General features: G+C 40.4%; 1 protein-coding gene and 1 long non-coding RNA gene across 2 annotated transcripts; both read right to left on the reverse strand.

Annotated features, from left to right (window-relative positions):
* Positions 1–1,241: 1,241 nt before the first annotated feature.
* LOC124261941 lies at positions 1,242–22,489 on the reverse strand. The gene is made up of 3 exons (XR_006894473.1): positions 22,235–22,489; positions 7,749–7,754; positions 1,242–1,253 (listed from the first exon to the last, which is right to left on the reverse strand). It is a non-coding gene; the product is annotated as an uncharacterized LOC124261941 (long non-coding RNA).
* Positions 12,064–16,275, reverse strand: LOC124261940 (lysophosphatidic acid receptor 6-like). The gene is made up of 2 exons (XM_046696305.1): positions 15,431–16,275; positions 12,064–14,580 (listed from the first exon to the last, which is right to left on the reverse strand). The coding sequence occupies exon 2, from the start codon at positions 14,553–14,555 to the stop codon at positions 13,476–13,478; it is 1,080 nt and encodes a 359-aa protein (XP_046552261.1). The 5' UTR covers positions 14,556–14,580; positions 15,431–16,275; the 3' UTR covers positions 12,064–13,475.
* Positions 22,490–25,037: the final 2,548 nt, after the last annotated feature.

The following is a 25,037-nucleotide window of genomic DNA, read 5'->3' on the forward strand; positions in this document are numbered from 1 at the left end:
TATTCTGGATAGCTGGTGCATATGAGAGTATAAGCTGAAGCTTTTCTATAAGTGGTATTCAGTAGCCCATGCTTGTAAGAGGCGGCAAACTGGAGCAGGTGGTTAGACTCTCTGACTTATGACAGGGACTTGCGTGGATCGATGCTTATAATGTCAATCACTGGACTGTGTTTCGGGTGACCAAGTGACCTTTGCATGTCTTTATGACGGGGGCCACTGTTTGGGCTGGATTGGATATTTCCCGAAACACGTGACCTGCCCTCCGCACTTCAGAATTCCAACTGGAATATTATTACGGTCACACAGTACTGAATGTCCATGTTACCAGAGGTGAGGTGAAATTGGGTTTAACGTCGTGCTTGAGAATATTTCGCTCATATGACGACGTGCATGCGTGTGTATGTGTATGCGCGGCTGCTTGTACTAGCCCAGACTGAAGCTGGTTTTATAGTGCTAGCCCACTGAGATACCATGCCGCAGTGAAGCATGAATACCCCACTCAGACACATTATACTGACTCCAAGCCGACCAGTCCTTGTTGTACCCATTAATGCCGAGCGCCAGGCAGGGACCAACAAGTACCATATTTTAACGTCTTTTGGAATGACGCGGCCGGGGATCGAACCCGCGACCTTCCGGCTCTCCGGGCGGACGCTCTAACCACTACACCACGGAGGCGGTCCATGTTACCAGACACGTTGTGTATACCGGGTGTATGAACTTCACTCATTATAACTAAGAGATGGACACAAAGCCTGGTATATTTGAACCATTAACAAGGCTTGTTTATTCGTGAAGATGTTAAGGTCTTCATGCGTACTAATATAATAAAACGCGGACCATGGTATCAAGTAATATTCGGACCACCATTCCGGCTCTTCAACATACAAAGGTGAACATCCGTAAGAAATACGTTACATCTGTTTTCAGTAAAGGTGGAGACCTCGCGGTCGATATCAGTGCGACCGTCTCTTATGAAGTCCATTTCAGAACCAAAACAGGCGTTTCCATCCCACGTACTTCCATAGTTCTTTCCAAGAGATTGTATTAAATACAGCCATCGTTATTTCCAGGCAAACGAGTTGGACGAATATAACACAACTAAATCAGGATCTGCAGAAGATAATTTAAATCAGATAATGTCGTCAGATTCAGCGTCTAAAATGTCAACGGAAAAATGTTTTATTAACGGTTCGTAAAGCCGCACCAACTCAACCAGCTCTCGGATCTGCATGGCGTTGATAATGTCAGTACTGGACTTATCCGATCCCCGATATACATTATTGGATTATTGGACCCCTCGCAGTTGTCTCCATTTGATAAAAGGGTCACCTAAAACCATGTTTACATATTTCCCGTCTGGATTAGCCAACAACGTCCCCAAAGCTAAGCCGCATATGTTCCATTGTCTTCAGTCGCAGTGTCTTCCAAACGGAAGCTCTAAGCTGTGGCGAATGCTGTTGATAACTGTCCGTATGTAGGCCATTGATATAACGTCGCCTTGCGACATGCGGCCTTAGATGTGAACCCGATGCAGGTTTTAATGTTTTTAGAATTTATCTTATTTATAGAGGATACTAAACGACCTTCCGTGTAATACCATTTGTATTAAACGAGTTAATGATTTGATGTATTTTGATACTAAATCGTTCATGAGTTTAATAAAAAGATAATGGTATTTCACGGAAGCGAGTTATGTATTCTGTTTATTACTCTCCAACATACATTGATAGAAACTGCATACAGTGTGATGACTCTGAGCTTTCTGGTGACTTTCAGCTTTCTAGCAAGGCCTTATAACATTGTGACGTCATAACTGTAAGCCATTTTGACGTCATACGCCTAGCGGTATTACACAAGTGTAATATTGCCGTAAAAATATTACACTGCAGTATCTTCCACGGACGAGTAATAAGTAACTTTTATCACATACCATCCCTGCTTGGTCACCAGATTCGAGTCTAATTATACAGCTCGGTTGTCTCGTTTCCATACGCATGTTTCTTTCGTTAAAAGAAAACGTGGACATGGTGAAACTCTGTTGAAGATTCAGTAAAAACACAGATGGTGATAACGGAACGCAAAATTCATTCGTCATTTAACAAATTATGCCCAGCACGAAGGATGCTCTTTCTGTAAATAAACTTTGTTCCACTCGAGACATTAAGTTGATGTGAAACATAGGAGGCTCGCTTGATATGCTATATATAGGTACAATCTTCCCGCTGTTGAAGTGTGAATTGCAGCGATAACATTTATCTTACAGTGATCTGCACAATGTCTGTTGGCGGAGTGGTACATTTTTGTCCAGTTGACTTCGTCAATGTTGGTGACATAGAAATTCAGCCAAATGTCACCACGCAAATAGCATTCAAACTTGTTATATGTGAAACATTGTGAACTGAGGTAAAACCTTCGTGTTTAAGAAGATTTGGTCTGCTTGAATGCGTGTGCGTGTGCGTTTATGTGTGCGCGCGTGTGTGTGTGTCTGCTTGTACTGGCTCGGAATGTTGATCATATGGTGCTTGTCCAAAGCGACTGAATTCAATTTAGATACCATCTCAGCCACGTTATACTGAATTTCAGTCACTGAATCCTGACTTTATATTCTGCAGAACAGGCAGAAAAAACAACAAGTACCTTTATAGTGCCTGATGCGTGCATCACACCATCGAACCTCGGCTCGTGGGACCTGTTATGTTACGAGACAGCCATGCATACTCGTTCTAATAACGGTCATCTAGATGGTTGGGTTGGTTGGTTTTATAGTTTTAGGGCGACGTGGGCCAATAAGAAGCCTATTTGCGCAAAACACATTGACTTGATTTAATAAACAATCATAGGTAATTTCATCGCCAAAAGAAATCGTTTAGTTAAGATAAAAGAAACGACAACACTATCAATTTGGATAGATGTATACGTATGTCGAATAACCTCTCCTTTGTGTTACGGATTAAAAACCTTAAGTAATCACTTCCATTTCTGAAACATGAAATACTCATTCATTAAAAAAGCAGTAGGTTCAGATGACAGAGTGTTAAAATGATTTAAAACCACAGAACTAAATCTGTCTAAGTCATTCAAGAGCCTGTCTAGAGTACATCATATTTTCCAGATGACGAGACAAAATCTAAAACTGCCCGTTGCACAGACCCTTACATGATATTTGGGCCCAAAACTGTTTCTAATGATAATACATCATCAACCTCAAGTACAGCACTTCTGAGGTTATGTCTTATGTTGTTATGCTTAGGGCATGTAATAGATAATGTTCGATGTTTTCAGACGTCTCCAAATTGCAATGGCCACATTTAGAAGAGACCGTCTTATCTATAATACTCCTGTAAGCATTTAGCCCGATTTGTATGACCAGATTTTAGTGATGGTCTAAGTTTGTACATATGTCGGCCGGTAGTACTTGTTTCCCACAACTGTTGCCAACTCCTTGTAACAGATTTCGATAAAACATTTTCAAAATCTTTAGGGATTGGTTGAAATTTTAACAGAAAACTGTAACCCGGATTTGGCCAACTTATCTGCAATCTCATTCCCATGTATTCCAACATGTGCTGGGACCCACACAATGTCGCATGCAATGTACATCATGTTTAAAAATGTATCCAACTTTAATATCTCATGAACAATGTCATTTTTAGATCCATTTGCACCAGCTTCTATAGCTGTGATTGCTGCCATGGAATCTGTAAAGATAATTGCTTCATGGTCATGTTCATCTACCCATCTCAATGCTTGCAAAATGAACAAAAGTTCAGCTGAAAATACAGAAAGATAATCAGGGAATCTGAACACATTAGCGGTCGATAAATTGGGTATCCAAAAAGCCCCAGCAGTACGATCATTGGATGGTTCTTTCGATGCATCAGTGTATATATTTGTGAAATTAGAATAATTTTCAGACAGAAAGTGTTGAGTTATCACTTTTATTATGTTTTGGTTCATTCTCTTATTCACGATTAAATTGAGTTCAGAATTCAATCCAGGCTTCAGCAGAAGCCACGGAGGTGTGACAGGCGGAGCAGAAGGATCAACTGGGCTACAGTTGTAAATATCATGTTGATCAGCTAATCTCTGAATATTCAAGCCAAAGGGTAATTTGCCATGAGTCCAGTCACACATGACAGATTCCACACAGTCATTAACAATCTCAGTGACTGCATGGTTTTTGTTCTTGGTTTTCATTTTTAAGAAATATTTCAAAGATACTTGTTGTCTTTGAAGGTGATGGGGCATTTCTGAACACTCAACTTGAAGCGCTGAGGTTGTAGTTATACAATATGCCCCAGTGCATATTCTCAAAGCTTTAGACTGAATTCTATCAAGCTTATTACGATGACATTTAGCCGCCGACATATACACCTGACAACCATAGTCAAGTCTGGACAAGATAAGGGCCTTGTACAGCAATAACATAGTTGACTTTTCAGCACCCCACTTTGTTTTTGAAATACACTTTAATAGATTGATGATCCTGTTACATGTGTTATACAAATGTGTGATGTGATGAGACCATGTTAATCTTTGATCAAAATACACACCAAGCAATTTGAACACTGACACCATTTCCAGTTTATGGTGTCCAAGAGTTAAATTGATATCATGAGGGATCTTACGTCTTGTGATCATCATTACCACTGATTTTGATTTTGAAATCTTAAACCCCCATTTTGAACACCATGTACTGACTTTACTTAAGCAGTTTTCTATAGATTCTATGACAAACTGAAAATTACCAAAGCGTCTCCAAAACGATCCGTAATCAGCAAACTGTGCTGCATTTATGTTTAGAGGCAGGTCCTCGAAAATGTCATTGATCATAATATTAAATAAAACTGGACTTATTACACTTCCTTGTGGGGTACCATTTTCAATCATATGCACGCCTGACAGTTCTTGACATATGCGAACTTGAATGGTTCTTTCGGACAAAAATGACCATTTCGACTTGAACATGTTGCCTCTAATTCCAAGTTTCTGCAATTTAAAAAGCAAACCATTTCTCCAAATCATGTCATAAGCCTTTTCGATATCAAGGAATACACACAACATGTATTCCTGGTTGCATAAAGCCTTCTGTGCTTCAGTTTCCAGATGAACATGCTGATCTATACATGAACGCCCCTTTCTGAATCCTGACTGGATGTGGTTAAGAAGCTCATTTCGTTCAAGATAATAGTTCAGGCGATTAGTAACTATTCTCGCCATGATTTTACATAAATTAGAAGTGAGAGCAATCGGTCTATATGATGCAGGAAGCAATGGATCTTTTCCTGGTTTGGGCACTGGAACTATTATTGCATGTCTCCATGTCCTAGGCAAGGATCCAGAACACCAACTTAAGCTCAACAGTTCCCGAATAACAGCTAGAGTAGAATCTGGCATATGCTTAAACATTTCATAGCACAACTCATCCGCACCTGGTGCCGAATTATGTATTCTTGATATGGCTGCCTTCATGAGTTCATCATGAGTGATAGCTGTATTGATTTCCAAGCTACTTTCCAACATGGCAGAAGACATTTCAGGCATAAAGTTTGTTTCAAAGACTTGTTTATATTCTCTGAATTCATGACAATAATTTTCAGAACTGCTAACAGATTGAAATTGTTAAACAAGAGCATTTACTTTCTGACTTTTTTTATACGTGTTCTCCAGCTTCTCCCATTACCGGTATCGGTGAACGAATATTATTTCCACCGATCGTTTTCACCTTGGACCAGATACTAGTTAATGATGTAAATCTATTAATATTAGAAATATATTCCCTCCAGCTCAATCGTTTTGTACTCCGTGCAATACGTTGGAACGTAGCTCGTTTCTTACGAAAATCAGCCAAATCACATGGCAATGACGAGTGGCGAACCTTATTATATGCCTTTTTCCTTGCGATATTCGCTTTTTCACAGCTGTCATTCCACCAGGACTTTGGCGGGAATGCCGCTTTCTTAACAGACGATTTTCCAATGGACTCTTCTGAAATTCTTATTAATTGTGTTGTGATATTTTCATTAGACATATTAACATCACCAATTATATGATCGGATGTGATATGTTCAGTACACAGACTAGAAAAAAGTGCCCAATTAGCCTTCTTGAATTTCCACCGAGGGACATTATCACAAGAATCACGATATGGTCGAACCTGAATTTCAGTAAAAAAAGGAAAATGGTCACTACCTAACGCATCTTCCTGAAATACATCCCAGTTACACTTATTGACTATGTGTGATGATATCATTGATAGATCTATAGGAGAAAAAGTCCATTTGCCAAGATCCATGCGGGTGATTTTACCATCGTTTTAAACGACAAGCTCTGCTTCATCTAAAAATTGTTCAACAATCTGACCATTATAATCCGTCTTGTTGCTTCCCCAAAAGATATTATGGCAGTTAAAGTCCCCACATATAAAATATGGGCCTCCATCGGGATCAATTAATTTCAGATATTCATCTACGTTTGCCCTACCTGTATTATACATAATAACAATAGTAATGGCTTACCTGTATTATACATAATAACAATAGTAATGGCTTTTTCTTCCTCATAATGAATTTTTACTGCGTTAGCCTCATACATTGTATTTGGAAATTCTTGAACTTGATACGACAAATCAGTCTTAATAAATATAACACAACCACCTCTCCGAGGATTTTTAGTAACGGTCATCTAGAACATACACACCGAGTTACTTCCCTTTGGTTGGGACTGGTTATTACCCGGAATACTTCACATGGTCACCGAATAACAGTAGAAAGTATTATTCCTGTGAACATTTGATGATAAAACGACAAAACAACATAGAAAACTATTAAAACATGAACTACTCGTACACACTTGAAGCACCTATGTGGTCATACCTTAGTAGAAAGTGGGTACCCGGTGGTATAAGCCATATGACTATTAACCTTCTAGCGCCTTACAGGCAGCTTGGGTTATCCGGGGTAATATTTAATGTCCATCATTTTGCATGCGCTTAGAGCATGTCCCACAAACCGAAACATGAGTCTCATTAACCAATTCAGACAATGACCTACTTTTCAGCCTATCCGAATTTTCTCGTGTAAAAGTGAAAAGAGACACTACAAACAACTATGGTCACACTGAATTCCAATTCCTTGTTTCATAAGGAAATAGTATTTACAAATTAATGTTAATTTTAAAGTTTAAAAAACTCGTATTTCTATATTTTAGGTCGAGGTTTAGACAGCATGTCGTTAACTAAGACGTCACAGATTGCCCCTGTTTGACGAGGTCGTACAATGATTCACAATTCACCTGGCTACCTGGTTACACCTGTTATGTGTTCTGTACGCTTATTAAATGCATGTTTGTAACGTACAATGTAATTTATATAATATTAAGTCCGTACCAGACCGCCAAACTTTCCTAGCGGCCAAGCCTCGTTTTGAGATGTTCACGATTTCCATTTGTCAGAGCATGCTGTACGACGGAGCACGCTGTACGACATATTTGCAAGGACTAGAAGGAGCGTAGTGTTGCAATATACAAGTAATTAGATGTATCAAATAATGCTGATTAATATGTATGTATCCAGTTGAATGAGTTGGTCTCAAATTCTGGACTGGTTATTGTACTAAGTTGCGCAATAGGACGGAACCCAGTCAGCAGGAAACGAGACTTCTGTGTAATCAATGTTTTGACTTGCAGCGTGGAGTTCAGCGCTATATCAGTGGGCAATTATTATTATTAATTGTTATAAAAGGGACGACGCTCTGTCAACTGGAGCTGGGAGTCCCATGTACGCAAGAATCTGTTCACATACATAAACGACTAGCACAAGCAAATACCAATGGTTAGAAATGTTCCTGCTCAAACTGACAACACTGCCGATACCTCCTTGAAGAGTTGTAAAAAGAAACAGATTCTCTTACACTGCGGCATTTCCGCTAATATTGGAGTTAGTAGCGTGATGCGGATCTTAGACGTTTGTGTATTGACAATAAAATACAAGAATGACGATAAGACACAAATCGTAAGCTGGCAGCCTAGAACGTTAGAGCTTTCAATTTATTAAAGACTTGTTATGAACACTAATCGTTGCTAAATCAACGATCGACTTTGTGGCGAAGGTACATTAAGCTCAATGTCGTCATCGGCGAATTCTCAGGATGGTAAGTAATGAATGAAAGTTATTATATGAACACATGTGGTATATATACTGGACAAATATAGTAAGGGACATATGAAAATTTTGAAATTATGAATTATGATCAATTCATTCTGATGACACTGATGACATATCAATCATTAAAATACAAATATTTTGTGTCCAGTATAAATATAGTTGGTGGATGATATATATATTGTGACCTACACATAACAAATCAGGGTTTGACTGCCGCGAATGAAATGATAGCATGCAAAGACAAATGATTGAAAGTATGGTATCGATGGCATAAGCAACTGATCCTGGGGTTCACAAGAAAGCTAATATGGTTTTATTATTAAGGCCACTAAACGTCGACGAAAGACGTATGGAAGATCATTCCACATCTGAGGAAGGATTTGGCGTCGTTCCTGCAGCATTATTGAAGGATTTGGATGACGTCGTAAACGTCGCACCATTTCACCAAGGACTTGTTTAGTGGGTCATAAATCAGGGGATCTTGCGGACCAGGGCAACGTATCACCATTTCTCTTATTAAGATACTGCTGTACAATTCGAGCAACTTAGCGTTATGGCGTTAAAACGTCACTTCAGTGCTGTTCTGTTGCAAACACGGTTTCACCCAGTTACAAACATAGGCGTCGTTGCCGCACCTGTTGTCCATCCCAGATCATAACGTTCCCACGTCCAATATGATCACCTTTCAGCACCCACAGCGGTGGCGTTCACCTGAGCGACTATAAGTACCTGCCCCAGCTTGATGAAGAAGGAAACGTCACTCATAGGTGAAGAAACCTCTTCTCCACTCACGTGTTCCCTATCGTAAGTGTCGTCCGCTCCACTGGAGATGTTGACGTCCTTCTGTTGGGTGGGGCGTCTTACTTAAACGGTTCTAGCAGATGCGCAAGGTATGGAACGGAATGTAATGGTTGCTGGCTAGAAACTGGGTAGGGTGTGCGTGGTTCGAATCCCGACTGCGGGGTACAAGGCTGAAGCCTTCCATATGGCTCACCATTCGTCAGCTTTTTCTGAGGACTGGCATGACGAACCTGTTCCACAACGATGAATGTGTTTTTGCTGACTTCTTCTCTTTATAACAGTGCATTGACTGGAAATGATGTGCATCTAGCTGTTACGCCTTTTAAAGTAAACAATTTTTGGTGTACATATATATACAGAGGGAGGGAGACACACACACACACACACACAGAAAGAGAGAAAGAGATATATTTAATGTCGTGGTGCGTATTCTATTCCAAACTTGTATGTATGTATGTATGTATGTATGTATGTATGTATGTATGTATGTATGTATGTATGTATGTATGTATGTATGTATGTATGTATGTATGTATGTATGTATGTATGTATGTATGTATGTATGTATGTATGTATGTATGTTGTATTTTCAAACATGTATAACTCGTCCACAAATAGACTTTAGTACATGAATTTTTACATCAGTTTAGAACAAGGACATGTCTATACAACCAAGTGGATTATTATAACTTGTTTTAATTTTAAAACTAATTATTTTGCAAAGGCCATGTTATACACTTTGATGTGTATTGTTACACAGAGGCATTACTATCATATCATTGAAAAATAGTGAATTTAATTATAGTGTACACCTGGTCCTTTTACAATATTATTCCCGGTTAACATTTCGTCTTGGGAATCTACATGTAAGTCTACGAAGACCTAAACCCGAATATTCATTGACCGCTTTCTAAATGGTGTTGTGTGGTCTGGTAATATCGGTGTTCCATGTTATTTGGTGGTGCATGTATGCATATAGCCTTTATTTAACAGCAGATGATAGCTCAATGGAGGCAACTTTACTTGTGAATATGGATGGTCGATGGGATAGCCTAGTGGTTAAAACGTTCGCTCATCACGCCGAAGACCCGGGTTCGATTCCCCACATGGGTACCATGTGTGAAGGCCATTCTGCTGTCCCCTTCTGTAATATCACTGGAATATTGCTAAAGGCAGAGTACAACTAAGCCCACTCACTGTGAATATACCTCAGCATTAAATTTCTACTGCTGGCTTATAAGTGTAATTACAAATTGCTCAGAATTCCATAGTAATAACTTCAGATATTCAGATTTTAACCTTTGGCATTTATCACGAGCAACTTATACCCTGAACACATGCTAATTGATTGGAGAGATGTATGGCTGGTTTAATGAATATGAGTGTCCATGATCTGAGCGCAGCGATGTATGTATTTATGTATGTATGTATGTATGTATGTATGTATGTATGTATGTATGTATGTATGTATGTATGTATGTATGTATGTATGTATGTATGTATGTATGTATGTATGTATGTATGTATGTATGTATGTATGTATGTATGTATGTGTGCGGGCATGCATACATGTATGTATGTATGTATGTATGTATGTATGTATGTATGTATGTATGTATGTATGTATGTATGTATGTATGTATGTATGTATGTATGTATGTATGTATGTATGTATGTATGTATGTATGTAAACTATCCCCCAAAAAGAAACGCGTAGGCCAGAATTCTGGCTACCTATTCTCGAAACTTATGCATGTATGTATGCATGTCTGAATGTGTATGTATGCGCGCATGCGTATGCATGTATGCATGTATTAATGCGTATGTATGTATGTATGTATGTATGTATGTATGTATGTATGTATGTATGTATGTATGTATGTATGTATGTATGTATGTATGCATGTATGTATGCATGTATGTGTGTGTATTATTATGTACATATAGTTTTGTGTATCCGAGTGTGTGTGTATGTGTGCGCGCATGCGTATGTATGCATTTATTAATGTGTATGTGTGCATGCATGCATGTATGTATGTATGTATGCATGTATGTGTGTGTATTATTATGTACATATGTTTTTGTGTATCCGAGTGTGTGTGTGTGTATGTATGTATGTATTAATGTGTATGTATGTTTGTTTGTATGTTTGTTTGTATGTGTATTATTATGTACATATGTTTTTGTGTATCCGAGTGTGTGTGTGTGTATGTATGTATGTATGTATTAATGTGTATGTATGTTTGTTTGTATGTATGCATGTATGTATGTATGTTTGTATGTATGTGTATTATTATGTACATATATTTTTGTGTATCCGAGTGTGTGTGCGCGCGCGTGTGTGTGTAGATGAATGGATAATAACGATAAATTAATTCATAAAAACCGAGAATAAAATACGTCGATATTTCAGTAGTGCAAATGAGAATACTAAAACACACTGATATTTACGTAATTTAAAACATTTCACAGGCTCTGATGATCACATTTCATATCATATTACTGAACCAGAGGCATGTTGACCTTTGAAATGCAAGAACATCTGTACTGTGTATTGTGTAGCTTCAATCAGATTTAAACATATTTCACCAGACAGCACTGGGCACAGCATGGTGTTTGCACTCTTTTTACTAAATGTCATTGTTCAAAGTGTTTGGTTTGCTCGTCAGATCAACATATTAATGGAAATTGTGTATATTTCAACAAGCATACGAAATCAGGCGCGGTTTAATGGGTAGAAAGATCGCTTGTAGAGCGGGAGATCGACGGGCCCATACCAGGCAGCGTCAAGAGATGGCAGTTGGTTTTACCTTGTCTGTCCAAGCCGTCAGAGGACAGACACTGGTCAGTTCAAGGTCAATATACTATGTCCGAGTCGGAGCAATGGCAGTTTACGGAGATCGTAATATGAAATGTAGGTAGAAATCGGGCGGTGAAATCCCGTGATAGGACACATGCTCCGTAGGCGTATGTAAGAAGCGGGTTAGGCCGAGCAGACCCGAAGGCTCTACCTAGAGACTACTTAGAAGATCCGACGTGTATTTAAAGTGATTAGGTATTCACAGATCCTGCTAATCATAAATAGAAGCAAGGGAAACAGACATGTATTTATTGTCGAAGACATTGAACGAAATCTGAGAAGATCGCCCGCTGTGGCCGAGGTAACTAGCATGCAAAGTTGTTGCCCTGTGGCACGATGGTGAGGTACACCGATGGTGAGGTACACCGATGGTGAGGTACACCGATGGGTAAGTACACCGACATGCGCAGATGGGTAGCGTATCGGGGTCGTTACGCTAGGATCTTCTGCGCATGTGCGTTCCATTTCACCATACTTCCTCGGTGGTAAAGCAAACACATTTATAGTTCCAATTATAGAGAGTTTGTCGTCTTGTTTGCACCACATGCATACAGAACGATGTGACGACAAGGGAACATATTTCTTCTTCCATGGTCATTTTGTTGTAAGAATGATCAGCTTTATGTATTTCTTCTTTCAATCTGAGACAAGAGATATTCGTTATTACTATAGCTCATGTAATAACTGTACTGAAATAACCCAACGCGATGTCCTACTGGGAGGGTACGGATTCGTTCTGGTCGTTGTCCTGAGCTCCTGAGCCAAAGCATCTCTAAACCAAGCCGTCACTCTGCCAGGCAGCCGGGTCACACAGTCACACACACCCTGGGAACACTATCACCAGATCGTAGCCCTATCCTTAATGTACGTCTGTACACGTTAGTCACAACCTGCCCAGACACTTGCCAGACATTTGATGCACCAACACGTCATTATGGCTACATCATCATTTCACCTTTACCACGCCGATGACCGTCCATGATATTGGTCACACCCTGGCATGTCGTGGCATATTGCCTAATTCTGGGGCACTAGCCACACACGGGTCATTTCCCGGACACGCCCCTTACGCGTTTGGTCCAAACTGGCCAGATACCTTTCACGTCCTGGTCATACACTGACCTCGTCCAGAACACTGTCCGTTTCATACCCAAACCACAGTGAGTAGAATTATGTCAAAACCACGCAATATAACCATAAACACTCACACAACTCTTGGTCCTCATCAATCAAATCTCACATGGCACATGGCAAACATGCCTCTGGTTATGGCGAAATAGTTTCAAAGAATACATCTTTGTCTCAACGCCACATGTGTAGGAAAGTAGGAAATTAACTTGGATCACGCGTATGTCCATGTGCGTTCACACTTTACTTAATCCCGAACGATGTCAGGTTCCTTTAGTACGCTTCCTCCACTTTCAAATTGTTGCAAACTGACACAATACGAAGATGTTGGTCCAAGAAATTTTGAAACAGTAACGGTCTCTTTTTTCCTTGTGCCACACACCTTTCGCCTGTACTCTGAGTCACACACTTTCACTAGGTCTGAACACGGAGTTTCGCTTTTTCCCTTAGGCTGGACACGAGTGTCACTGTGTTGCTATTATCCACACCCTACACACTACTGTCCCAAGTGCAGATGCCTCACACCTTAGTTCCCTCCGTTGTCTGGGACACCGGAGCATACACCTGGCAACGTCTACATCCACCTCCAAAAACACCCTTCCGAAAATTAGCACTGAAGGCGAAAAATAAGAAAAACTTCACATAAAAATTGATGAAAGATACCTGCTCAAAAATCAACAGGATAAAACTTAGTAACATGGAACTATTTTGTGTACAACCTAGAATATCCACCGTGAGCGCGTACAACCTGACGCTGTGGACGGGAATGTTGAGCAGCAGGTAGGTGAGGGAAAGAGCAAAGAGCATCTTGGCCACACGGACCTGAGGGCAGCTTGACGACGTTCTCTGATTCTCCCTCGTTGTCCTCTTTCTCCTCTTCCTCAGGGATGTAACGATAGCACAGACTATAGCCACCAACATAAACATCATTGCAAGGAACGGCAACAACAGCGTCAGAACAGTATCTACAAGGGTGAATATTTTCATAAAAGTTCCCCAACTCGGTTTTGGTTGACACGTGGGGACGTTGGAATAAGCATTTGTGGCAACGTGGGTTGAGAATATATAAAACATATAGATCACCAGCGCGGCTACCAGTAACGATATAACAACTCCACGTGCTCGGGTGAGAGTGCAAAGAGTCCTGATCCTCATCGGATGACATATAGTGATGTAGTTCTCTACTGTAATACACACCATAAACCATACGGACAGGAAACTAAACACATACTGGAAGTACACATACAACTGGCATATCCCTGGTTTGTGGGTGAATTTGTACCCCAGCGTTTCCAACCACTGAAACGACATCGTCAACAACAATCCGATGTCGGCCGACAGCACAGACAGCACGTACACACTCGAGGACAGCTTCCGTAGATCCTTGCCGGCGAACACCAGGATCGACACAATGTTGGCTACCAGGCCAACAAATACGTCAGTTGGAGTGACGTATTTAATAAACATGCTAGCGACTGTCTGAAACACGTTATCACTGTTCGGGAAGTCGTAGTAAGAAATGTTGTCGGTGACGTTGGGGTTGTCCGTAGAGATGTCGTCAGTCGGGCAGTCGACACAGGAAGATGTCGACGTCTCCATCGTTAAAAGCTGAGCGCCAAGTACTCTAAACAAAGAAAAATGTTGTCATTGAATATATATTTCATACAACCTTTTAAAAACAACTTTCAAACAAGTACAATATTTAAAATCATATTTAGGAAAATGTTATTGTTGCGATAACCCAATCCAATAAATAGTACATTACAATATGCAGCTGAAGTCAAATAGCAGAAACTACTTTCGATCTTCCTCCGTCGATCTCTGCGTTCTCAATAGACTGTTGCCTAACGATCCTACCAGATTCACATCAAGGTTGTACAAGCATCGTTGCAAATCACATGGCACAACATGAACATTGTGGTGTTTCACTCAAATAATGTATCATTAAGCAGTTTATAAAATGTGCTTCACTGAACGAAATGACCTCCACATCAGCAATGATTTCGACAAATAACATCATATGGTAATGCGAATATTACCTTTGAGCGTTTCGCTATCATATATGTGAAACATTACGAATACGGTATTTCTGTTATGCTTGCCCATGGCGCAATGCACCTTTTGTTCATTTGATATTAATGATACTGAAATCACGGTTGACATGCTCGTCTGAGCTCGTATTTAATTAGTGTGGAAACAACACCATTCGGTAGCGCAGTATCAAATAACAGAGAAATTTCAGGGTAAGCCTTGTCAGGTAACACTGCAGTGAAAGGTGATATTGTCACAGCTCAGTCACTGAATGACGGTAACAATGGTCTTACTTTCAGAAGATGTTTCTGTCACCTTCTTCATGAAGATATAACCCAAATTGACGTAAACATACTGGGGATAGAGCACCTTAAATAGGTTTAATTGCAAGCTGCAGGCTAACAATGAGATTAGAGTCACATAAACATAAAACAAAATCTTACTCAATGGTCCTATTCGTTGGTGTTTTCTTGGTGGTGACGGTACTGGATAAACCGACGACAGTCTTTGAACACCGTTGTCACACTCTCGACAACTACGTATAAAGGCTTGAGAACCTTTCACTGAGCATTAGGTATCCTTGACTCATTCCGTTCCTTGTATGTAGCATCAAACAAATAGCATTGATTTTGCTTTCAAAGATTCACATTAGCAGGCGTGTCGTCCTATTGATCACATCGTTGTCTACAACACTCCCATTCAGTACATGTGAACACAACACGATGTAAGATGTTTACACCCCCTTCAAACAAACATCTAGTCTCCTCATTTGTCAAATATGGTCGATGATTCAAGGTTACTTACAATAAATGTCCTTCATTTATCACAAAAGATGCTCCATCCTTCAAATGAATTAGCGGAGTTATCGATGCACAAACATCCGATTTGGTGAATACGTTTTCCACTGAGATTAATGGTAAGGGTAAAACCAACACGTCTTCAGCCGAACGTCTTTAACTGTCAAAAGGGTTTGAAGTGATCGTTCTTGCTTCAAGTAAATATTGCTGTCGGAGAGTAGTTCTCTTCAACATTTGACACCAGTATCAAGTGTTTGGAGACTCAGCGGTTTCTGAGTTCTTGTCACTGAATGACCGTGGGAGTCGAGGTAGTTACAATACCCCTTAGTCATAACAGAAGTTGTGGTAACTGTCGACACACCTTCCACACAGGAGCATCACACACCGACAACCACGCTTGTACTCTTAGCCCGTGGATAATTGCATTGATCAGAGGCGTACGTTCGTTGCAGTGAGCCAGTGCCTCACATCGACCAGGCTTTACAGCGTCGTCTCACACCCTGCAATAAAGTGACAAACTTGTAAACATTTATAGTGACTGGCGGTACAATTAACATAATGTCCAGACACGAGCCCAATATTGTACCGGACCAATGGGGAGGGATGCGGCCTAGCGAAGGACAGGGCGACATCGGTTGGCGGTGATGCTACTGTGGGAAATGGCAGGTAACTAATTCTTAGTAGGTCTCTCGTGTTGAAAACAGTTAATTCAATTAGGTGTATAACGATTTAGGCGTAGTGGTATTACATACAAGTGCCCGACAGTGTCCGGTGTGTAATAAGACGATCCAGAGAATTACTTTTCAAAGGCTGGTAGTGTTCATTAGTAGTTTGTGTCACGCTTCATTTGATATAGTTATGGAAGCGGTGGTATGTGCATGTGCATGTCCATGTGCACGTATGTGCGTGCGTGTGTGGAGGGAGGTAGTGGTTGAGGGGAATAAAAATGCATGAAGAAGAAATATAGCAAAAAAAACATCCAAAAGAACAATGTCATGCTAAATGTACATTATGCATATATTCTGAAATAAACACATCTATGTTTAACATAAGATTGCAAGGCCAACGCAAGGAGAAACTTAATTTTACTTGACCATGAAGTCGCTTTTGCGACATTTGGAGATACTTCTTGTTTAGAAATCTGAAGAAAACTGGCAGACCGTTTTGTACACATTACGTCAACTGATACTGCTGTAACCTCGGTATTTCGGACTCCTTCTGTACGGAGCCCCGTCAGCTGGGACGCCGAGACCAAAAGACGCCCGATGAATCACAATTTCGATTTGTGCCTCATTTTTTTCAGATTAAATATGTCTCCGCAAATACGTTGGAACATCACTATTTGATAGCAATTGACAAACACAGGATAATGTTACAATCGACTAAGCTTTAAGCAGACATTCTTAAGTGTGTGGAATGGTTTTCGCGCTATTATTTATCACATATTATGATATTTGTGTCAACGAAAGGCACAGCGACGGTTGCGTTCAATATGACACTTACATATGGATGTGCATGCACATAAATGAAGGGTTGTATTTATCCTGACTGATGTAAATAATGTAGTGCTATCTTATTGAGTTACAATGCCGCAGACCGCCTCCGTTGGTGTAGTGGTTAGAGCGTCCGCCGGAGAGCGGAAGGTCGCGGGTTCGATCCCCGACCGCGTCATACCAAAAGACGTTTAACTATGGTACTTGTTGGTCCCTGCCTGGCGCTCGGCATTAATGGGTACATCAAGGACTGGTCGGCTCGGAGTCAGTATAATGTGTCTGAGTGGGGTATTCATGCTTCACTGCGGCATGGTATCTCAGTGGGCTAGCACTTTAAAACCAGCTTCAGTCTGGGCTAGTACAAGCAGCCGCACATACACATACACACGCATGCACGTCGTCATATGAGCGAAATATTCTCAAGCACGACGTTAAACCCAATTTCACCTCACCTACAATGCCGCATTTTAGATAGACTTCCTTGACTTGAATTGTGGCCTTCAACATGACTTCATCTCCCCCTAAAACTCTCTACAACAATCCGACTTGTAAGTGCATCAGTTAAAAATGACTCACAGCTGAGTGAGTGAGTGAGTGAGTGAGTGATGTGGGAGTAAAGTCAGAAGTCTTGTAGTCCTTAGACATTTTTTCATAGGACGAATGAATAACTTAATTTCACACAGAGGCTTAATTTGTCTTTAAGCGCTGATACCGATGAAGATCCGGGTTAGAATTGATCTCCAGTAACCCATGCTTGTCGTAAGAGGCGACTAACCGGATCGGGTGGTCATTCTCGCTGACTTGGCTGACACATGTCATCGGTTCCCAATTGCATAGATCGATGTTCATGGATTGTTCGCCAGACCGCCGCCATATAGCTGGAATATTGCTGAGTGCAGCGTAAAATAAACTCACTCACCCACTTTAAGTGTTGACGGCTGATGGGGGCAAACGCACACTTATCACCTCGTGTATACTGTTGTTTACATGATATCTACTGAAAATGATTCAAACCTCGTCAGTACGAGGGAATATAGAATACTTGCCAAATAGCCTGAGGTCAGATTCAGATTTGAGGCATCAGGTTTTGTGAGAGGCCTGGCACTGCGTATGGTATTTTTAACAGGTAACACTATCTTCGACACACAGTTCAGATAACCAATGTTCCTTTGTATTCACATCAACCAAGTTACGGTTTGTAACCTTACTCCATGGGTCTAATCAAAGGAAACAGCAGAATATAACAAATAGATATAATGCGTTTACAGAAGGAAACAAACAGACTCTTCTGTGGGAACATTCACGGGACGGAAGACACTTGTCAGACATCCGATTCGATGGGTCAAATCCATCTGTTACGTTTCCAAAACATCGTAGCCGTAATTGAGTTAAGGATAATTGAAAAGGCGTACAGCACCGTTCGAGTTCTTCAAAATCAGACCTTGACAAACCGTTGCTAAACACGCTACCTTGCACAAAACCCGTAACTTTCAATCCTCAAGAATCAATGTCGGAAAGTAAACATTCCAAGTCGACTGAAAGCACATTTTTCCTCTGACAAAAGCAACACCTTTCTATGGGTTTATTCTAAAGTTTCCTTGACAGTGACGACGGTGAAGTCTTTGACCTGAATGGCGGTCAACGGCTGAATCAAAAGCCAAGGATCTATTTACAGGACGTCATCTGACCATTAGATTGTTAAACGGCCTGAAACAACATTCATTTGCCGGACAGATTCTGCTCGGACCATCGGATTATAAAACGTTTTAAACCAGCTAACAAAAGAGGGCAACGTTCAACGCACCGGAAACCTAATATACATTGATTGTAACAAAGTGGCCTACTCGATCGATCGATCGTGGAACCCGTGCAGTTGCCAGTTGCTCGCAAGCAGAAGCGTCGGTCCTGTTTCTTAAAGGGTTAGACAGCCTACTCGAGCGGTATAGGAGAGGATGGACGTTATGAGCTCTGTATGATCCCGCGATATTGGCAGCGCTGATAACTGAAACTGGATGGAATTGTTTATTGAGGAGATCTATGGTTGCTTGTCTATCTCTAAGCAGTATCAAACACTGTATTTGAACACGAGCGATAAGACGTCTACTCTCCAGCACGGACAATAACCCCATGGGGTTTTCCGCGGATTCTCCACGAATATATAAACATCTATGCACAACGAGGTAATTGCGAATGAAGGGATATCCCTCACCGTATATCTGCAGATATTTCGAGAGGGAATTGAACACATAAAAGTTAAAGCAATACAGAGGAAGATTTCCAATTAAAGATAAAAGCTTCTGGTGTCCTTAACTTTAATACAATCAAATATACGTTGGACGTGAACTGTTATACGTCTCAAGGCCTTTTAATGGGAAACTGGAGAACCTGTCTCAATCTGGCAAGACAATGCTTCCAGTGAGAATCAGTTACCCCAGAATCTCCAGATAGAAACTTTCCAAATGAACCGTACTTTTTCGGATTAAAAAGCCTTCAGCAATAATTTTATACAGAAGGGTTCTTTTCAAAATAATATGAAAAAAGTCACAATTGAATAACCGTCTGAAAAATGCTTTCGGGATTGGAAAAAGATTGGAATAAATGTAAGTGGTGCCGTCTTTCATAATGATCTGTCCAATGGAAATTGAAGAAAAGATGCTACTTTCAGTCATTAGAAACTACCAATCCGGCAATGTTATATCTGTCACCACGGAATTGACATCTTTTTTATGCAAAATGTAATTTCCTGAAATATGAGATCTTCTGATATTTAAGCCAAACAGATGAGGTACAAGAGAGCGGTGGTGAATAAGATGCTCCTGTTTGTCTATCCGCCCGTGGCAGTCCCCACAAAAAGAAGCTTCCGGGAGGAAATTATTTAAACTTCAGCGCACGGATATTCGATTTTAAGGATTCCCAAAGGTCGTTCCTAGGCCGAACATAATAGCGAGAAGATTATTAATCTACTTAACCGATTGCCCCTTTGGTACCTTCACAGACCGGCCATTATTGGTACAGAGCTGTAGTGTGTAGACAATTATCGAGTGATATTGGGCAATCTGCGGATGAATTATACATGTAGAAGGCTAGAGGTGGCTTATGACATTCATGATCCTGTCAAATATTCTGCCAGTGAAACTTTGTTATCAGCATATGACGACCTCCGGAGCCAATTGAGAAAATGTCAAAACGCAAGTCTAGTGGGTGTGTTATTACCATGTAACTTTGAGTGTGTACTTATACTGATCCTTCAACAAATATGAGTCTCTCAACACCAGAGTGGAAATCTGAATCTATGGATCGTAAGTGTGCTGTAAAAATGTAGGTGTACGGGCCCTCAGTAAAATGTAGTTTACGGTAACGTCTTCTTTTAGTGGCATTTTAGTAGCTGGGAAGTATGGATAACAACTTCTCTATTTCGTGATTGTGACGTTTCGATACAGATTCCTGTGCCGTTGTCCTGCTTGACAACGGTAGCGGAATCTGTACCGAAACATCGCACTCACGAAATGAAGAAGCTGTTATTCATAACGTTTGTCTATCTTGTGCGGTCAACTCTGTACACATGTAGGTCTACGGATATTTAGTAGAAATGTGATTCTACGGCACCTCATATAAGTAAAGATGTAGGTCTATGGACATTCAGTAAAAATGTGATTCTACGGCACCTCATATAAGTAAAGATGCAGGTCTACGGATATTTAGTAGAAATGTGATTCTACGGCACCTCATATAAGTAAAGATGTAGGTCTACGGATATTTAGTAAAAAATGTGATTCTACGGCACCTCATATAAGTAAAGATGTAGGTCTATGGACATTCAGTAAAAATGTGATTCTACGGCACCTCATATAAGTAAAGATGCAGGTCTACGGATATTTAGTAGAAATGTGATTCTACGGCACCTCATATAAGTAAAGATGTAGGTCTACGGATATTTAGTAGAAATGTGATTCTACGGCACCTCATATAAGTAAAGATGTAGGTCTATGGACATTCAGTAAAAATGTGATTCTACGGCACCTCATATAAGTAAAGATGCAGGTCTACGGATATTTAGTAGAAATGTGATTCTACGGCACCTCATATAAGTAGAGATGTAGGTCTACGGATATTTAGTAGAAATGTTATTCTACGGCACCACATATAAGTAAAGATGTAGGTCTACGGACATTCAGTAAAAATGTGATTCTACGGCACCTCATATAAGTAAAGATGCAGGTCTACGGATATTTAGTAGAAATGTGATTCTACGGCACCTCATATAAGTAAAGATGTAGGTCTACGGATATTTAGTAGAAATGTGATTCTACGGCACCTCATATAAGTAAAGATGTAGGTCTACGGATATTTAGTAGAAATGTGACTCTACGGCACCTCATATAAGTAAAGATGTAGGTCTACGGATATTTAGTAGAAATGTGACTCTACGGCACCTCATATAAGTAAAGATGTAGGTCTACGGACATTCAGTAAAAATGTGACTCTACGACACCTCATATAAGTAAAGATGTAGATCTACGGACATTCAGTAGAAATGTGAGTCAACGGACCCTGTTATAAGTAAAGATGTAGGTCTACGGACATTTAGTGAAAATTTGGCTCTACGGCACCTGATGTAAACACGTAGGTCTACGGACATTCAGTAGAAATGTGAGTCGACGGACCCTGATATAAGTAAAGGTGCAGGTCTACGGACATTCAACAAAAATTTGAGTCAACGGACCCTGTTATAAGTAAAGGTGTAGGTCTACGGACATTCAGTAAAAATGTGAGTCAACGGACCCTGATATAAGTAAAGGTGTAGGTCTACGGACATTCAGTAAAAATTTGAGTCAACGGACCCTGATATAAGTAAAGGTGTAGGTCTACGGACATTCAGTAAAAATGTGAGTCAACGGCACCTGATATAAGTAAAGATGTAGGTCTACGGACATTCGGTAAAATGTGAGTTTATGACCTCCTACGCAATCCAGCTGCTGGTAACAAACTTTGGTTAATAGCTCTTAATGATTCAGATTATTTCTATGACATATCCTACCTTATCCGTGTCGGCACTTTCGTTTAACAATCTAAAGAATGCTTATGTGGCACATATGCTTATGACATTGTAAAACATGTATTTCTCTTTTGTCCACAAACGGAATGTAACAAAGAGCGACTATTTAGCTCCCTCATTGATCTATTTGGTGTTACAACCTTTGTGAGTGTTTGGAATGATGATGATGATGCACTGATTAGTTTTCTACTTGGAAGAGTGCCAAATGATAACATTAGAGATCTTGATACTGATCTATAGATTCAATGTATGAAAATCACGAGTAAAGCTGATCATGAATGGAAATGGTTTTTCATCATATGTTACTAGATTCCCACCCCCAACCCCCCATATATACATAATTATCTTTAAATGTTTTTGTATTATATAACTTTCATACACTTGTACTTTGTAAAATGTAATATCTGCTAAATCATGCATATGTATCTTCAATTTTGGAGGAAATAAAGACGAGCTACCCTTAGTAAAAATATGAGTCTTCACACTCAGTGTAAGCTTAGGCAACTACTAAGAATATACAAGTCTACCGACATTCAGTGTAAGTTCACACAACTACAATGAATATGTAGGTCTACGGACACTCGGTAGAAATGTGAGTCTGCGGTCACCTCTGTAAACATATAGGTCAACGTACATGTACGTCAAATGTCGTACGGCCACGGAGCGGTAACGACTGGTAACGGATATTGATTTCAGCATGTGCTTTACTGTAACGGACACTCATTGCTTAAACAGTGTGCACACACACACACACACACACACACACACACACACACACACACACACACACACACACACACACACACACACACACACACACACACATACATACATACATACATATATATACATATAATGTCACGCGAAAATAGGGCAAGCTACCTTTAAAAACTTACCTTCATTTTGCTTCAGGCGTGTGGAGGCCTCGACTGGAGACATGACAATCGCTCTACACACCGTTTCTTTCTCTCTCTCTCTCTCTCTCTCTCTCTCTCTCTCTCTCTCTCTCTCTCTCTCTCTCTCTCTCTCTCTCTCTCTCTCTAGCAACGAATACCGACTTTTTTAATGTTATCTCCTGTGACCAACGTCGTCACGTCGAAGACAGTTCGGGTTCGATTCCCTACATGTGAAGCCAATGTCCCTTGTCGCGACATTGCTGGAATATTGCAGAGGCTCTTACGGACAACATATATTGACAACCTATATGTTTTACTCTCACATCAACTTATCTGCTTAAACTGTCTTAGTTAAAACATTATACGGTGATACGTCCCTAACTATTAGAAACACCAATATAGAATTAAACAAAGGTACCCTGTTTATGTAGGGAGGACTTCTATAAATCCTTCCCGTTATTCTTTCTGCCACAGGAAGCACTGTAATTGGTACACACATCACGCTAAATATATATTGGTTTATTGAGGCTCCAGTAGAAATCTGCTCATCACCATTCCAACGCAATCAGGTCTAATGGCAGATACCAACAGATGAACTGAAATAGGGCTTGTGGAAGTGGGTCCGCGTCCCCAGCGACAAAGGTCGTGAAGGCTTGCTCAGAATGCATGCCTCTGATTATTGGGCATATCATTATTGGGAAGAGACCAGATTAATTCATCAAACCTCGTCCTTTGCTGGTGTCCTCTGATCGGCTGTTAGCCAAATCTGAACGGAAAATGATCCCTGACCAAATCAATAATGAAGTTGGATTAATTTGATATTACTTTAATCATTTCATGCACAATTATCGGACATGGTAGGAATGGGCGACCGGCGTTGTGACAGTCCACCAGACATGATCACTAATACCAGACGCAGCTACACCAATATCGCGGACTGTTGCAATTCTGTAATTTCGTTCAAAATATTGGTCCAACTGCTACGATATGACACTGAAATATTTTTATTTATAACATGAACAATGATGTGCCTTTCGCCTGCAAGGCTAAAGGAGAAAGGGTGACGCAGTCGACTACGAATACACAAAGCCATTTACGACGTGGTCAAACGTGCCAGTTATAATCGCCAGCAAATAAAACCAGCGATCTAGCCCACTCAGCCACTGATTTCTGATTTTGTGACCCAAAGGTTCAAATCCTGGATGGGACTCAACCCAATAAGTACTAGAATCTGAACTTTACTGAGAAAGTGGTATCCCTAATATAACTGGCACGTTTGACCACTTCGTAAATGGCATTGTGTATTCGTAGTCGACTGCGTCACACTTTCTCCAAAAATACTAGAATCTGTACTTTACTGAGAAAGTGGTATCCCGAATGTAACATATGTTGCAGTCGTCTATGTCTGTACAAGGATCCGGTTATCACCGGTTTGAATCTCAGATGACCACCAGGTTTGCCTGAACCATACCCGTACTCGACATGTTTTTTTGAAGTGGTAACCATATGAGACCTCGGGCTATCCTCCACATTTAGCTTCCACGCCATGATGTAATAACGTTAGAATGGATTTTACTCCCCAACTCGACTCTTTGAGGTCGGAGTGTCAAACTCATGACTATGTTGTGGCATGTCATTATAACCCAAGCCCTCTGAAGTGTAAATTGGCACGGCACCAACGGCAGGAAGCTATGAATACACAATGTCATTTAGGAAGAGGTCAAATGTAGAATATTATATAATTCCCCATCCGGGATTCGCAACAACTCACTTTTTAAACGTCATTATGTATTCATTTGATTCAGCCG

This window comes from Haliotis rubra, unplaced genomic scaffold (genome assembly GCF_003918875.1).
Source record: "Haliotis rubra isolate DU_JTF1 unplaced genomic scaffold, ASM391887v1 Scf817, whole genome shotgun sequence".
Lineage (NCBI taxonomy): Eukaryota > Metazoa > Mollusca > Gastropoda > Lepetellida > Haliotidae > Haliotis > Haliotis rubra.